The 16781-nt window shown below is 68.2% G+C and overlaps 2 protein-coding genes across 5 annotated transcripts in view; both read right to left on the bottom strand.

The window, feature by feature from the left end:
* Nucleotides 1-1399, bottom strand: part of NSD1 (nuclear receptor binding SET domain protein 1) — a 66091-nt gene extending 64692 nt beyond the window's left edge. For 3 of the 4 annotated variants that reach the window (XM_054842106.1, XM_054842108.1, XM_054842109.1), the window contains exon 1: nt 55-212. The gene's annotated coding sequence lies outside the window, so the exon portion shown is untranslated. Of the gene's footprint in view, nt 1-54; nt 213-1298 lie in introns of those variants that run through there. The other variant, XM_054842107.1, reaches the window with a different exon arrangement.
* A 7475-nt stretch (nt 1400-8874) lies between these two features.
* FGFR4 (fibroblast growth factor receptor 4) lies at nt 8875-15772 on the bottom strand. Its single transcript, XM_054842140.1, has 18 exons — nt 15562-15772; nt 15076-15181; nt 13819-14088; nt 13617-13706; nt 13293-13459; nt 13081-13204; nt 12596-12786; nt 12341-12479; nt 12063-12256; nt 11673-11818; nt 11304-11425; nt 11094-11204; nt 10749-10939; nt 10247-10369; nt 10098-10168; nt 9675-9812; nt 9500-9605; nt 8875-9409 (listed from the first exon to the last, which is right to left on the bottom strand). Exons 2-18 carry the CDS (start codon nt 15146-15148, stop codon nt 9263-9265), a joined length of 2403 nt encoding a protein of 800 aa, XP_054698115.1. The 5' UTR covers nt 15149-15181; nt 15562-15772; the 3' UTR covers nt 8875-9262.
* Nucleotides 15773-16781: the final 1009 nt, after the last annotated feature.

Raw genomic sequence — 16781 nt, 5'->3', positions numbered from 1 at the left:
CCGCCCGCCCTCGCCGGCCGCCGGCGGCTGCCGACCCCGCGGGGCGCCGCTCACCTGCGGCCGCCGCGGCCGGCTCGCCGCCTGCCCCCGGTGCGAGCCGAGAAGGAGACGCGCCGACCCGGCCCGGCCAGGCCCCGCCAGCGTTCCTCCGCCGCCTCCCTCCTCCCTCCCCCGCATGCGCGCGCCCGCCGCCGCCGCCATCCCGCCGGCGCGCGCCCCGCGCCTGCGCGCGCGCCCCCCGTGCCCGCTCTTGGGGTTCGGCGACGGCCAATCAGCGCGCGCCCGCGCGGCTTCTCCCCCCCCCCCCCTCACCCCGCGGCGGGTGTCCCTTTCCCCCCCGTGCGCCGCCCGCCCGGAGGGGGGGTGGGGGAGGGCAGGGGGCGCTCAGTGCTGCCCCCCCCCGGCGAGTCCTGCCACCAGCGGCCGCCCCGCGGCCCGGCCTGCCCCGCCGCGGCCCCGCTCCCCGCCTGCGGCCCGGCTCGGCTCGGCTCGGCCCTGAGCACATGGCGGCCTGGCCCGCCCGGCTCCGCGCCCTCAGGCTCGCTGCCCCCCGCCTCCATCTTAAGCGGCGGCGGGGGGCACCGGGCGGCCCAGCCGGGACGGGGCGGAACGGGACGGGGCGGCCCGGCTGCTCCTCACCTGCGAGCCTCGGCGCCCCGGCCGGTCGGCCGCCACCCCTCTCTCCCTCCCTCCCTCCCTCCCTCAGTGGTCGCGGGGCCGGCGGGCAGGCCGCGGGCCTGCGAGCGGCGGCGGAGCGGGCGCCAACAAAATGGAGTCGGCCGGGCCCTGCGCCCCGGCGGGGCACCCGGCGGGCGGCGGCTCCTGCCCGGCGGCGCGGGCCGCCCGCCCCGCCTCGGCCCCAGTCCCAGCCCCGGTCCCAGCAGGCAGCCGGCGGGGCGGGGGTCGTGGGCTGCTGCCCGCCCCCGCCGGGCTCGGGTTACCCCCTGCCATTGTCCGCCGCGGGCCGGGCCCGGCGCCCCGGCCGCGTTCCCCCGCCGCCCTCCCGCGCACCGGCGGGCCGGGCCGTCGCCCTCCGCCGGGGCCCGCCGGGCCGTGCCGTGCCTCGCCGAGCCTCGCCCGCCGGGGAGCGGCGCCCGGGTGCCCGCGGCCTGGCTGTCCTCGCCGGGCTCCGCCGCTCCCGGACAGCGAGCACCGCGCTCCCGCCCGTCCTCCCGCCGCCGAGCGGCGCGCAGCCGGACCCGCGCCCGCCCGCTCCGCCGGGCCGGGCCGCCATCGGCGCCCCGCCACCCCCCTCGGCCGGCCGGCGGCCCCGCGGCGGGCGGCGGCTCCGTCGCTACCTCCAGATGGGGGCCGGGGTCTCCGCCGCCAGCCGCGCGGGTCCGGGCGCCGCGCCACGCCGCCGCCGCACCGGCACGGCTGGGCAGGCACGGGGCGGGGGCGGCCGGGCGGGGGGCAGCGGCCGGGGCAGCGCAGGGATGTGGCACCGGGGCGGTGCTGCCCGGGCCGCGCGGGGGGCAGGGCCCGGCCGCCCCCCGGGGTGCCGGGCGGGGAGCTGGGTGCCGCCGCGGGGCTCGGCTGGGCTCGGCGCAGCGCTGCCCGGGGGACCCGCTCCTCCCGCCCGCCGCTGCCCTTTGTTTCTCCCAGCCCCCCCACCCCCCGCCGGCCCCGGCCGTGCGGGAGCCCCCGGCCGTGCTGGCGCCGAGGTCCCCCCCGCCGGGCAGGAGCCCCGGAGCAGCCTCTCTGCACACTCAGGCAGGCAGCGCCCACTGCGCGGCCCTCGCCGCACCGCCGGGGCGCAGCCTTCCCCTGCCGAAAACACCGTCCTGGAGCGGCTGCGGGTTGGCACCTTGGCGGTGTAGCAGGACCCGGCCTGTGGGCCAGCCCTGCGTCCTGCCTCCTCCCTGCTCCCCCCATGCCTCCCTGCCTGGGCACTCGGCTTGCTCCTTCTGCCCCATCTGTGGCTGGCAATGGGGCAACCATTCCTCCCCAGCGTCTGCTCCTGAGGGGCCACAGACCAAGGTCCCCAACCTGATGTCCCCCCACTGGTGTGCCGCCACCACGCTGAGACTGCCATGTTCAGCCTCGCACCGCTCCAGCACACCCACAGAGAGCGGAGTGGCTTGGCAGGAAGCACCACGGTTGGAGGTTTTGATCGTGACTTGTTTGTACCTCCGAGGTCCCAACCCAGGGCTCGGCTAGCAGCACCCAACCCACTGCAGGCCATCTTGCCCAGTGCCCACGTGCTGTGGTGACACGTGGGAACTGGGACCGTGCTGCGCCTAGCACTGCACAAACTTGGCACCGAGGCTTGGCATCCACACGGTCCTCCCTGCCCGCGCAGAGGTGGGGCAGCACCCAGCCCCGGCCAGGGTCCCTCTGTTTCCCCCAAATGGGGAAATACCTCCCCCACAGCCCATCTCCCCGGGATCGACTCCAGCTGCAGCGGTCGCACCCCGGCACACCTGGGCGGGGGCCCGGCAGCCAACTTCCCTCCTTTCTCTTTGGAGCAACCTGCCACGCACGTTTCCGCCACGTTCCCGAAATAAAGCTAATGATTTATTTATAACCCCCGGGGGGAGGGCTGGGCCCTGTGCAGGGCGGGAGCACCCCGTGTCTCCCCACAGCCTGGCGCCTGAGACCCAGTGAGTGAGGGCTGACCTGGGGAGAGGTTTAGGACGGTCCCCAACCCGGCCCCTGACTGCAGCCAGCTGCCCTCACTCTGCTGATTTGCCCCCTTACGCTAGCTGGGCAGGGACAGGCAGGGTTGCCAGCAGGGCATGTCCCAGCCTGGCCACTGGCCCCATCCCCCTGGGTGCCACCCATCCGGGGCTGAGTCCTCTGCTCGTGGGCACGTGGCACAGTGCAGACCCACGGGACACTGGTGGGCAGGGGCTGTACCACTTGGGCACTGGTGCCCAGGTGGCTCGGGGCACCCCCTGGCACTTCCCCATCCCACTGCCCCCCTGGCACATCCCTGCCGGCAGTGCCCCAACGGGGCCCCACGGTGATCCCGGTGCTGCTCCCTGCCGCAGTGTGGTTACTGGTGCAGGGAGGAGCAGGCCGGGGGCGGCAGTGAGATGCCCTCAGATGCACTCCCCATCTGGTGTGTCACCTCTCCTTGCGCCGCGGCCAGCGCCCGCAGGAAGGGCCCTTCCTCGGTCCCCTCTCTTCCGGCAGAGGAACAGGCAAATGGCACCCAGCCGCCGCTGCGCATGGCTTTGTCTGTGGGCTCCAGCGGGGAGCGCGGCCGGCCGGTGACCTCGTGGGGAGGCTCCCCACTGCCGGGCTTTGCTTGCGAGCCCCCCACCCCACAGCCAGGCTCTCCCCCCGGCCCAGACCGGCTTCCCAGAGCATGCTGGGGCCTCTGGAGCCAGTCAGGCCGGTGGCCACGGAGCCGCACGGCACTGCGGGCTCCCTCTGGAGGCCCCAGTCCTCGTGCACCGCCCGGCACTGTCCCCCCATGGGAGCAGCCCTGTCCCCCCCTACTCCCCGTCGCCGATGCATGGCTGTAACTCCTGCCATGGCTCCCTGCCGCCGCAATGGTGCAGAAAGCAGCGCGGTCACGCGCCACAGGCCCCCCCTCGCTCTCCCCGGGTGAGATGAGGGGGTCACAACTGGCCGGCAGGGAGCCCCAGACCCCAACACAGAGGCAGCTGTGGCCCACGTGGGTCCCGTGGGAGCCATGGGCAGGCTGGGCTCACTGCAAGCAGCCCCCAGCCGCGGCTGTCCAACCCCCGGCAGACACTTGGGCACTGCGGGGGTGTGGGAGGATGGCAGGGGGTTGCGGGGGGGGACACACACGGGGGGGCATGGCCCCGGGGAGCAGCACCGGGGCCCTGCACAAAGGTCCAGGGAAGGTGGGTGGGAGCCGTGGCCGTGGGGCTGGCGCATGGCCGGGAGCGTGGGCGAAAGGGTTAAGGAGCTGCGGCGGGCAGGGGGAGGGCTGGCCCGGCCTGGGGAGAGGAAGGAAGCAGAGGAGGAGAGGAGAGCATCCTGCCCAGAGGGCTTGCTGGGGGCCCCTTTCCCCCCGGGAAGCGGCTTGCGGGGCTTGAAACCGCGGGGGATAGGGTGGTGGAGAACCGGGGTGGCCGGCAGGGCTCAGCACAGCTCTGTGTCAGCAGCACTGGCAGCACTGTGCCCGCAGCTCAGTGCTTGTAGGGAGATAGGGCTGCCCACATCTGCCTGCAGAGGCAGCCCTTGGTTTTTCCTTGATAGGTCGGTGTTCCTGGCATGGGAGTCTGCTCCCTATGCCGGGGTGACCCCAGCCTCCCAGGTCCCCCACCCTGCAACCCCCCTGCTTTGCCGCTCCCATGATCCCCCTGAACCTTGGGGGAGGCAGTCACAGGGGCAGACAGGGCAGGACCAGCCCTGAGACTCACAATGGCAGTGGGGTGGGGGGCAGGACCCCCGCTGCAAGCTGCTGGGGACAGGAGCCACTGCTGCTGGGGACAGGAGCCACCACTGCTGAGCTCCTCTGCCCTGCGTGCAAGAGCTGCCGCTGGGCTGGGGCCAACTGGAGACCTGTCGCCCCAAGCAACCTTGTGCAACACGGGGATAGTCCCTGACAGACCACTGTCCGGGGTGCTTGGCTGGGTGCTGTAGCTTCTCTTGGGGACTCCCCTGCTCCCCTCAGGCAGACATGCTGTGCCCTCATCCCCAGCTGGGGGGTGTACTGGGCCCCAGCCCTGGGCAGCGAGGCTGAGCCCTCACTGGGCTTTGCTCCATCCACCCACGGTAGAGCCAGGTTTGCCAGGCTCCTGTGCTCATGGGGTGCCATCCCTGTGCTGGTCTCCATCACCTGGAGCAGGATCCACATCAGAACATGGTGCAGCTCCGCAACCTGAATCCCTCTGCCCTGCCCCACTCCCAGCCCCATCCATCCACAAAGTGATGGGATGAAAAGCAAAGCCAGGATCCGTTCCAGTGTCACAGACCATTTTTCCCAGCAGAGTTTGTCACCTCTCCCACACAGTCCCAGGGCTGGCCAGCCGCGAAGGCCACTGTCACCAGCTGAAAAGTCGTGGGTGTGCAGTGGGGCGGTGGGGGTGTGGTGTGCCCGTCCTGTCCCATTTCTGCACGCCCTGTGCAGAGCTGCTCCCGCTGGCCAGGAGATGGGGCTCGCAGCCCGCTTCCCCCGCCCCCCGCCGGCCACTGCCAGGCGAGCGCAGAGGGCTGCGGGCTGGGGAGGGGGGTGCAGCGGGGAAGCCCCACGCCTGCCCTCGCTGCCCTCGCTGGGACCCGTAGCTTGGCCTGGCTGGAGGACGGGGGCCACGGCCAGCGCTGGGGCTGGGAGAGAGCCAGGATGTGCATGGGTGTGCATGTGTGCATGGGGATGGTGGGGATGGTGGGGGGTGTACGTGTGTATGGGGATGTGTGTATGCGTGGAAGGGGGGTGTGTGTGTGGGGGGGGTGTGCGTGGGATGTAGTGTGGGTGCATGGCTGGGTGGGTGGATGCATGTACGGGGGGGGGAGTGTGTTTCTGTACATGGGGGAGTGTGTGTGTGAGGTGTGTGTGCGCAGAGCGGTCTCTGTGTGTATGCAGGGTGGTGCAAGTGTGCATACATGGGCATGTGCGTATGTGCATGGGAGGGTGTGTGTGCAGGGGCTTGTGCGTGGATGGGGGGTGTGCGGACATGGAGGTGTGTGTGGGGCGTTGGGTGCACACCTACATCTGTGTGTGTGCAGGTCCAGGGATGCAGGAACTGTTGGTGTTCGCATCCCTCCGTGAGAGAGGACAGGCCCTTGCCTCAGCCTGTGCCCGGGAAGCAGCACAGGGTGCCACCACGTGTGGGTACCTGTGGGCCCCCTTTCCCTGCCTGCTGGCCCATGGGGGCCTTTTCCTCCCCTTCGCTGCCTGGGCACCGCTGGGACACATGGGGCACCAGCATGGGACAAGGACACGGTGCGCAGGGCGTAGGAGATGGGGTGCGGCAGGCAGGCAGGAGCAGACAGAGGGGCAGTGCCAGGTGGGGGAGGCAGGAGCCCGGTTCCTTTCAGCCCCCCCCCCCCCAGCCTCATCCCTCCCTGCCCGGGGGCGGAGGCTTTCTGCATCTCACAAAAGCCAGATTCTCCCGGAGATAAAATCCTGTCGCCTTTGTTTTGGGGAGAAAAGACAACAGCAGCTCCTGGCCCCACAACAGAGTCGTTAAGTGAAGGCGTCTCCAGGCTAGGGGATGGGAGCCATATCCCGGGAGCTGGAATGAGGAACCAGCCGAGGAACCAGCTGGTGTCCTGCCCCCGGGGCACTGCCTGTCCCCCAGGACTCAGCATCCCCCCTAGGACCAGAGCCATATCCATCAGGACTCAGCATCCCCCCCAGGACTCAGCATTCCCCCAGGATCACAGCATTCTCCTACGACCGCAGCATCCCCCCCAAGGACCACAGCATCCCCTAACAACACGGCATCCCCTCAGAACCAGAGCCATCTCCCCCAGGACTCAGCACCCCTCCCTAGGACTCAGCATCCCCCAGGACCAGCAGTGCAGGGAGGTGGCTGGGAAGCTCCTCAGTCCCACTGACACCCCACGTCCTGCAGGGACCCACAGACACCCCATGTCCCTCGGGGACCCACAGACACATCCCAGCAATGTGCAGGGGGACAGCCCGGCCCCTGAGTGAACAGGTTCTCTCCGTGCAGCGTGCAGTGAGTACCTGGCCCTGGGGCTGGGGCAGGCAGGCTGCCCGCAGGCATGGCTGGGCAGGGGAGTGATGCCAGGGCCTGGGGGTTGGGGGGCAGCCGGGTGTGTGTATGTGTGTGTGGTGTGTGGGAACGCTGCCTCAGGAAACCAGCGGGATTTACTGGGCTACATGCTAAATCCCCCTCACAAAAGGGGCCTGTTCGTGGGGACAGGATGCCGGTGGCTCAGCCACACTTGTTTGGCCAGCAGAGCCTGGCGGATTAAGGACAATTGGTTCAGCCCTGACAGAAAATACCAGGAATGTTAAACAATAAAAACTGCCTCCAGTTGTCGTGGGGCTGTGGGACACCCCAAGCTGCCTCCCTGCCCAGCCACGGCCCCAGTTGCCCCGTGCCGGGCAGAGCTGGCTCCGGCACAGCCTACCGGCACCCACTGCTGCAGCTCTGGGGGATGCCTGCGTGCCCAGGGATGGGGTGAGGACCAGCCCCCAGTGCCGGGGCAGGCAGGCAGGTATGGTGCTGGGCACCACCAGGACCCCAAAAACATTGCTGGGCTGGTGTGGGGTGGGCTGTGGGGATGAGGCACTGCCTGCACCCACATGCTGCCTGTACCCACACACTGCCTGCACCCATGGCATGCTCGCTAAGCGAGCAGGGACAAAGCAAAGCCGCGACAGGGGCTGGCAGGTCCCCGCTCATCATGTCCCCTTGTGCCCCCCTAGATGGCATTAAGGATTAATGAACCCGCCTCCACATCACTCTTTAAAATTGGCTGTTGCTCTGTTTTCCAGGGAGATGGCAGTGCCCAGGAAGCAAGAGCAGTGCAAACCATGCTGGGCACAGGGCACTCTCTGCCCCCCATGCTGCCCCCCAGCACAGAGACCTCAGCTTGGAGTGAGGGGGGAGCAAGTTCGGCACAGCTCCCAGGGGCTCAACCGCCTCCCCAGGCACTTGTTTGTGTTTACCCCTGGTCCAGGCTGGGAGCCGGGCAGCCCCCATGGGCAGCCTGGGCAGTTTGCCCTCCGGCATGTGAATGCCCCATTCAGGGCTGTGCAAAATGCATTGGTTCTGGCACATTAGCGGACAGCTGGGATCCTTCCCGGGCAGGCAGGCTGCAGGGACGGGCAGGTTTCACACCTGCCGGTGGGCTGTCTGCCTCTGCCCGCTGTGCCGGAGCAGGGGGCTCATCCCAGTAGAGAGGGGAGCAGTGCTGGGGATGGAGACCGCAAGCACGCCAGTGGGCTGGGGTCCCACCAGCATCCCCGGAGAGGCTGTGATGGGGAGGGGGCCCTGGGATGGCTCTGCAAACCACCAGGCTCCCCAGCACGTCACGCGCAGCAGGTGCTGCGCCCATGGTTGAACTGAGCCCTGCACAAGGGCAGCCACAAGCTGCATCCCTTGAGAGCCCGGACCCCAGAGCCATCGCAGCAATAGACAGGACCGAGGGACCCCCTTTCCAGCTGCTGCAGGGCCAGGTCCTGCCCCACATCGTCTGCCAGCCCCTCTCCCCTCAGGCTGGTTTGGGGCAGGCCATGCCAGAGAGCCAGCTTCCAGGCTGGGGGGCTGTGAATGCAGCTGGGGAGCTGGAGGAGGAAACAAGATCCTGGGGCTAATGGCCGGCAAAGCCCAGCCCTAGATGAAACCCTAGACCCAGGGAGAGGGCTGGCAGGAGGGGGTGAGACAGCTGCAGCCCCCCCTGCCTACACTCCCAGCAAAGCCGGGCATCGTGGGGCAAGGGGGGGGGCAACGCAGGCACTGGAGAGCAGGGCCTGGGGCTGGAGCCCCCCAACCTGTGTTCCCAGGGGTGCTGGGGCTCCAGGGAGGCAGCGCAGAACCTGTAACTCACTTTTATCTGGAGTCCTGGGACCGGCCCAGGCAGGGGGGGTGCAAGGGGTCCCCAGTGTGCAGGGCCGGGCCCCAGAGCACTTTCCCAGCCTGGGAGCCTGCGGCAGTTGGGGGATCGGTTTCAGGGCGATGCTGGTAGCGGAGTTCATGGTGGCTTAGTGCAGCAGCAGCTAATGGGGAACAGATGCGAGAGTGCTTTGTGCTGGAGCGGGCCTGGAGGCGCGGGAGTGGGGACATCGCTTCCTGCACCTGTGGCACTGTCTCCATGTCCCCTGGGAGTGCTCGCATGCCCCCGCAACGGCTGGGGTGAGGAGGCAGCAAGGAGGCAGCCCCTGACCTGCCTTCCCAGCTCGGCCAGGCCCTTTGCCCCCCAGGAGCAGCCCAGAAACTGCACCAGGGTCTATTCCAAAAAAATAATTTATCAGTTCGATATTTCACGTACATAAATATTCATCTCTATGGCTATGTACAGAGGCAGTGGGAGCCCGGCAGGCAGCGGGGCTCCCGCCCAGAGACGCTTCCACCCAAGCGGTGGCCAAAACCTGGCTCCCTGGGCAATGCCAAGGGCATCCCGGGCAGTACCGGCCATGGAGAGGCTCTGGCTCCTGCTGCCCTGCAATACCAGGCAGGTCTCAGCCAGGGCTGAAGGCTCAGTGCTGAAATGGAGCCTGGAGACAGGGACACCCTGCCCTGGCACTGCAGCTCAGGGCCCTGCCTGCCCACCGCTCACATCGGGCAAAGCAGGGAACCTGCGGGAACCTGGACCCGCTCCCCGCGAGAACGGAGGTGGCCTTGGTATCGCCCCTCCCTGCCCGCCCTTAAGTCCTCACGCTGGGGTAGGAGAAGAGGCGGGGAGCCAGCGGCAGCGGGTCGTGGGTGAAGACGGAGTCATCAGAGGAGCAGGAGCTGGCGGTGTCCTCGCAGGAAGGAGAGTACTGCTCGAAGGGCATGGAGAGGTCCAGGTACTGCAGTGAGAGACGGTGTCGTCAGCACCGGGTGCCGTCAGTGCCGGCACCACCTGCCCCCCCCCCTCCCCGGACCCCCCCACTGCTCACCTCCTCTGAGACGGCTGCCAGGATCTTGTCCAGCCCCTCCACGAGCTGCTTGAAGGTGGGGCGCTGCGAGGGCACAGCGTGCCAGCACTCCCGCATCAGCATGTACCTGGGGGGTGAGGCGGTGTTAGCGGGGTCTTGCCGAGGCCCCTGCCCACCCCGCCTGGCCCGTACTCACAGCTCATGGGTGCAGTTGGACGGTCGGTCCATGCGGTGCCCCTCCTTCAGCAGCTTGAAGAGCTCCTCAACGGGGATGCCAGGATAGGGAGAGCCCCCCAGCGTGAAGATCTCCCACATCAGGATCCCAAAGGACCACCTGGGATCATGCATGGCAAAGGGGGGGGGTCAGCCACGTCCTAGGACCCTCCCTAGCAGGTGGGGCCCTGGCTCACCGCACCGCACCCTGTGGTGCCATGGGAGAAGGTGGCAGCACCCCTGGGGAAGATGTGCCCTGCTGCTGTCCCTGTGGCACCCCCCCGTCCTACTCATGGAGACTCTCCACTTTGTGCATAACCCCAAGGTGCTGCCTTCATCCCACACCCAACGGCATCCTCATCCCACACCCGACGGCATCCTCAGCCCCAGCAGCCCCAGGACTCACACATCGCTCTGGTGGGTGTAGACACGGTCAAACAGGGCCTCAGGTGCCATCCACTTCACTGGCAGGCGACCCTACGGGAGCAAACGCTCTGTTCAGCCCCAGACGGGGGGCCCTGTGTCTGTCCCTGCCTCCCAGACCCCCCCACTCACATTGCTGGTTTTCTTGTAGTAGTCGATGTCGTGGACATCCCTGGCCAAGCCAAAGTCAGCGATCTTCATCACGCTTTCTGCCGTGACCAGCACGTTGCGGGCAGCCAGGTCACGGTGGATGCACTGCCGAGGGGGAAGCATCGCCCGCAGGGGGTGTGAGATGGTGGCTCCAGCTCCGTGCGTCCCCTCCCCACACCCAGAGCCACCACTCCCCTCCCACATATCCCCTGGCACTGCCGGCCCCCTGGTACCCCTGACAACAGGCGCAGTGCTGGGGACACACGCAGGAGGCTTTAAGCCCCACATTTTTGGGGAGATACTGCCCTGAGTTTTGCTGGATGTGGCTGGGAGGTTCTGGACAGCCTGGGGGAAGGGGCTGGGCTCCCTCTCCCCACTCAGAGATGGGACAATGGGGGGACACAGCTCCTCCATCACCACCTTACCCCCCCCGCCCTGGGCTGTGCCAAGCACAGGCAGCCCATGTGGGCTGTGCCGGCCCTACCCGTTTGGACTCCAGGTACTCCATGCCACGGGCCACCTGGTAGACGCAGGAGACCAAGTCCTTGAAAGAAAGCTGCTCCTCAGGCATCGCCGTGACGTCAAAAGCATAGTCAGGTGTCGGGGGGCGGCGGGCGCGGAGGTACTCGCGCAGGTTGCCCTTTGCAGCAAACTCCACGATCACGTACAGTGGCCCTGGGAAGGTCATCTGCTCCGCTCAGCCCGCTCCGCTCAGCCCCTGCCTCATCCCACCCCAGCGTCCCACTTGCCACTGTCCCCAACAGCCCCATCCCCTGCTCCTGCTCCATACCCGTGCCCTGCCCAAGCCCTGCCTGCACAGTCCCCTCACCGTCCTGCGTGCAGACTCCCAGGAGGTTGATGATGTTCTTGTGCTTGTCCATGAGCTTCATCATCTCCATCTCGGATATGAGGTCAGCCAGGTCCTTGTCCGTGGCATTGTCTGGGAAAGGAGGGCCATGTCACCGTGCCAGCTGGGGTGGCATGGCAGCCTAGCACTGATGCCACCTCTGTGCTGGGACACTGGCAGGGGAACCATTACCTTTCAGCATTTTCACAGCCACGGTGACTGCTCTGTCTGGCCGGTCTCTGTCGATGCCATAAGCCTCTGCCCGCACCACCTGGCCAAAGCAGCCTTCCCCCAGGGGCTTGCCCAGCACCAGCCTGGCAGGGACAGGCAGAACTGTGAGGGACTGCAAGGATGTCCCACTCCCTGCCATCGCGTGGCTGGGCTCTGAGGATGCTCCTCTCCGGTCTGAGCTGAGTCCCAGCACCCTGGGGTACAGCGGTGCTGAGGTGTCTGCTGATGGCTGGAGACCTCCCCATCGGTCACCCACATGCTGCTGTCCCCAGGGCGGCTGGGAGAGCAGCCCCCAGCCCCAGCCCCGCCGTGCACTGCCCGGCACCGTACTTGTCTCGGGGGAACTCCCATTTGGCATCGAGAGGCAGGTCCAGCTCCATGACCCCAGCCAGCATCGGGGCGCAGCTGGAGGAGAGACGAGTGACACGCATCAGGGACGTGCTGGACTTCCCGGAGGAGCTGGAGTCCAGGGAGAACTGCAGAGAGAGCCCAAGGGACATCAGCCATCCCACCCTGTGCTCCGGGGCCAAGCAGAGACCCAACGGTGCTGCAGAGAGACCCTCACTCGGAGCAACAGGGTGAGGGAGCTGCAGGAGGCAGTGGGGAGGGCAGCCCCAAGGCTGGCAGCAGGGTAAGGTGTGATGGGCACAGGTGGCACTAGTGGAGCCAGTTGGTCACCAAGGTCCCCCTGCACCCCCAGGGCTCTAGCTCAGCACCCACCTGTCGGATGAGCGGGAATTTGGAGAGTTTATGAACTGCCATGGGCTCCAGGGGCTGCTTGCTTGACTGTGTCTGCATCCGGCACAGCACCACGATGATGACGGCCATTGCCACGGCCAGCGAGCCCGAGGTGTAGATGATGATGTCTGTGTACTTGGCCTCGGGGGCTTCGGCTTCCCGCACCAGCTCCTCTTCTAGAGGGAGCGAATGAGTCGGCCTGAGCCATGGTCCCTGCGTGCCAGGGGTCCCAGCTCCCACCCCAGGACCCCCACCCCTACCTGGCAGCACGGTGAGCCAGGCAGACTGGTAGGAGAGGCCGATGGAGTTGCCCGCCAGGCAGGTGTACTCGCCAGCATCCTCCGCAGAGACATTGCGCAGGTACAGCACCTCCACCTCGGAGCTGTTGATGTCTGCAGTCTGCCAGGGAGAGGGATGGATGGTGAGCATCCATCCTCCTTGGGGGGCTCTGTGTACCCCTTGTCACCACTTTGGGGGGGGGCAGCTGGGACCTGGGCACTTCCAGCCCTTGTTACCTTGAGCACTTGCACGTAGGGGACCCCGTCGGGACCGTAGCTGCTGCCGTTCACCTCGATATGCTTCAGCCACTGGATGTGGGGCTGGGCATCACTGTAGACCTTGCAGAAGAACTCCACATCGCTGCCCACCAGGGCCGTGGTGTTGGCGGGCAGCCCAGCCTGCAAGATGGGCCTGTGCGGCGATCTCTCTGCGCAGACACCAGAGCAGTGTCACCAACTCAGTGGCCCAGAGCAGGGGCTCCTTTCTCCCTCCCTCTCTGCCCACCGCGAAGCCACAGAGAGTCTTTCTCTGGCCCTACAGCAGACTGGTGCCACCCGAGCCTGGTCTCCATCCCCAAGTTCCTTGGGTGTGAAGGACACGCGGGCTGCACCAGCAGAGAGGACACTAACAGAGGCTCCTCTGCCCCCTTTCCCATGACCCCGACCCCTCTGCCAGGTGCGGGGGGAACAGGGAGCCAGGACCAGCACCAAGGAGCCCTCACCCAGCACGTCCAGGAGATAGCTGTAGCGGATGCTGCCAAACCTGTTCTCCACCAGGCAGGTGTAGTTGCCGCGGTCAGAGGGCACCACGCTCTCCATCACCAGGCTCCAGTGCTGGTGCCGGAGCTGCAGAGGAGGAAGGCAAGGAGGTGAGGTGTGATGGGGGAGCCAACCCCCAGGAAGGGAGGTCGCAGCAGGGGGCCCTGGCTCTTACCCGGATGCCCCCAATACGGTGCTCCCCCCGGAACTCACGCCCGTTCTTGAACCAGCGGATGCTGGGGCTGGGGCTGCCCGAGGCCGGGCAGCGAAACTTCACTGTGTTCCCCGCAGGGACTGCATAGAGCTTCTTGTCCATCCGGTGCGGGTGAGTCCAGTAAGGAGCTGGGGAGGCATGGGACATACAGTGGGAGGGGGCCAAGGGGCAGCACGGAGGCTGCTGGAGCTGCTCCTAGCCGCTCGTGCTGTGAGTGGGAGGCAGCAGTGCCCCACGATCCTGGACCTGCCCCAGCTGCCCTCTCCTGCCCGGGGCGGCACTGACCTCTGTGCATGTAGACAGGCTCCTCATTTCGGTCCCCGTGGGGACTGTCCCCATCACTGTCTTCATCATCATCACCTGATGCCAGCGAGTCTGCAAAGGAAAATGGGTTGAGAGGGACATCCCTGCCTGGAGGGCCAGGCAGGCAGCGGCTGCTTTGCTGCCCTGGGGGGGGGGGGGAGCCGGGCACTGCCGGGGCTCCTACCCACAATGGAGATGGTGAAGTTGCGCAGGATCTCCCCAGTCCCCTGCGCCCGGCAGACGTAGAGCCCTGAGTCCTCGTAGGTGACCTCCGAGATCTCCAGCAGGCTCTGCCGGAGGTGGATGCGACCCCCCGGGACAAGCGGCCGGGTCTCCTTGTACCAGACCACGCTGGCACCACTCTGGTTGGCATCACAGTACAGCTTCAGCACGTTGCCTGGGTCCAGCAGGAGATGTTCCTCTTCTGACTCCAGCAGTGGGCTCTCAAACAGCTCTGGAGAGACACTGTGAGCACCCACCCCAGTGCTCACCCCTCACCGACAGCAGGACCCTGCCACTCGCCCATCCTGGTGCGGAGAGCACATGGTGCGGCACGGCCTGGTGCCCAGCTCTGCCGCCCTGGAGGCGGGCGAGAGCTGGACTCTGCCCTGGGGTGCAGGGACGCAACTTCCCCATCGGCATGTCCCCGTCCAAGGCCACACATGCCACCGTCCTTCCGCAGGGGCCGCTCCCAGTGGCGCAGGGTGCCTAAGCCTGTCCTGCCTCACCAAACACAGCACCGAAATGAGGGCACCAAACCCTGCCAGCCACTCACCCTCAGACCTCTGCATGCCCCAGGCATGGCCGGGCTCCCCAGCCCTGGCTGGCCCCAGGGCAGCGGTGCCCTGCCTGCTGATGGCTGGCACCAGGCATGTGCACATGGAGGGCAGAAACAACCCAACCACCAGTGCAGCAATACCCACCACAGCCTGACTGCCTGTGTGCAGGGGCCTGGGGGACACACATGTGTCCCCAGCCCTCTGCATGGCCATCACAGGGGGAATGTGGGCTAGCTGGGCTTCTGCTCCCCCGGGACACGTGCTTCTCTTGTACCCACCACCAAGAGGCATGGATTGCGAGCCACACACGACTCCCACAGCCCACAGCGTTCACACCATCCTGCTCCGCCGCGCACGTCCACCAAGCAAGCTGAGCCCCTGTACCGCAGGGACAGCCTGTGCGGAGCCACTCTGCTCCTTCCAGCCTCCGCACCTCTTAACCCGGTGATGGAGACGCTGGCCTCCCAGTGCCATGCCCCAGCCGGACGGGTGACCCCAGCTCCCGCCAGCCCAGCCCCGCAGTTGGAGCTGTGGGGCTTCGTGCCCAGGGTGAGCACCCCGCACCCCCAGGGGCTCACTGCCCAGCTGGGGGTCAGCACTCAGAAAGCAAGCCCCCCCTCCCCACCGCTCCCAAGCCCCCTTTCATCCCCCTGCAGTCGTACCTGGCTCCACGGCCCTGCCCCGGGCAGCAGCCGCCAGCAGCAGCCCCACCAGGACCTGCAAGAGGGGCCGCATCTTCCAGGCCCCTCTGGCGCGGCGGCTCCCACCCTGCGGGACAGGCACGGCCAGGGTGAGCGGACCGGGCAGGCAGCTCCCTCCCACGCGCTGCCCCGGCCAGGCAGGGACCCGCCGGCAGGGAGGTGGTGGCCGGTCCAGGGGCACCGTGGGGCAGTGGTGCGGGGTCCCCAGGGCACGCTCGGGGAGGGGGGAGAACACGGGTGGGGGGAAACGGGTTGGCTGCAGGGACCCGACCCCTCCAGCCAGGCGCAGCCTGGCCAGGGCGCTGGGAGAAGTTAACGGGGCACCGGGGGGCTGCAGGGGCTGGGGGGTTCCCGGGGTGAGGGGGATCCCAGGGAGGAGGGGGTCCTGGGGCGGGGGTCCTGGAGGGGGGATGTCCCTTGGGCGGGGGTCGCGGGCGGCGGCGTTACCGGCGGTGTCGGGCTCCCTCGGCGGAGCCGCCCGCGCAGCGCGGAGAGGGCCCGGGCAAAGTCCGGGGGCCGGCGGGCTCAGCGCCGCCGCGCCCCGCACCGCGGCCCCATGGCGGGCTGGACTCGGGGTGGCTCCGGGCTGGGGCGGGCTCCGGGCTCCAGCTCCGGGCTCGCTCCGGCCCCGCTCTGCCGCCGCCGCGGCGGGCGCGGGCACTTTGTAGGGGCGCGCTCGGGTTACAGCGGCGCCGCCCGCCCCGCCCGGAGCGCTGGGAGGGGGGGGCGGCGGGGGACCGGCCCCGAGTCGCGGCTGCTGCAACCGGCCCCGCTCCGCCGGCCGCCGGCTCCTTTGCAAACCGACCCGCCGCCGAGCTGGGGGTGGGGGGTCGGCACCGGCCCCCCCCCGGCGCCCGCCAGCAGCGAGGGGCAGCCCCTGGGCATCCCCCCCGGCACGGCCCCTCCGCCGCAACATCGCCCCACGGGTGGGGAACGCGTGGGGCTGCGAAACACCCGGGGCTGCTCCCTTCCACCGCCCCCCAGGGAGACCCCCACATGTTGGGCCCCCGTGTCGGGAGCAGCACATCGGGCGGGAGGGGATTGCGGGGAGCAGGGATGCACCCCGGCCCCGGAGATGCCAAGGGCTCCAGGGCAGCGGTACCCACCCCGGAGGGTGGCCCTGGCTGGGGCTGAGCGCTGCGCGTTGCTGGGTGCCCGGCAGCCCGTTCGCTAATTGCGCCGCAATTAGTTGCAGCGTTATCGCTGCCGGTACCATAAAGCGGCTGTGACCCTCATTAGGAGCCCATAACGGAGCGTCGTAAAACACCACGAGGCTGCGAGCCAGGGTTGGAGTGGCCCTAATCCGACCCATAAACACTTCGCCTTTGCTTTCCCCGAGCTGCTGCCTGCACCGGGGCGGGCAGACCCCACCGTGCCCAGGCCCCGCTGCCTGCCCGCTCATGCAGGGCTCCTGGGCACTGGAGGAAGCCGGGCCTCAGGCCGCCTGAGCAGAGACAGTCCCCAGGCAGCTTCCCCTGAGCATCCCGCTGCCAGTGAGAGGGGACAGAAGGGACGCCCAGCACATGGGCAGGATCTGGTCCCAGATCCGCTCTCCCTCACCGCATCTCTGTCTGCTTTGCCATCTTTCTGCTTTCCAGCAGCCTTGCCCACGCTCAGCATGGACATGGACGCTGAGGTTGTGCAAGCAGGGCATGGCTGTCACTGTC

Source organism: Grus americana, chromosome 14 (assembly GCF_028858705.1).
Source record: "Grus americana isolate bGruAme1 chromosome 14, bGruAme1.mat, whole genome shotgun sequence".
NCBI classification, from domain to species: domain Eukaryota; kingdom Metazoa; phylum Chordata; class Aves; order Gruiformes; family Gruidae; genus Grus; species Grus americana.
This window is presented reverse-complemented; position numbering and strand designations above follow the sequence as displayed.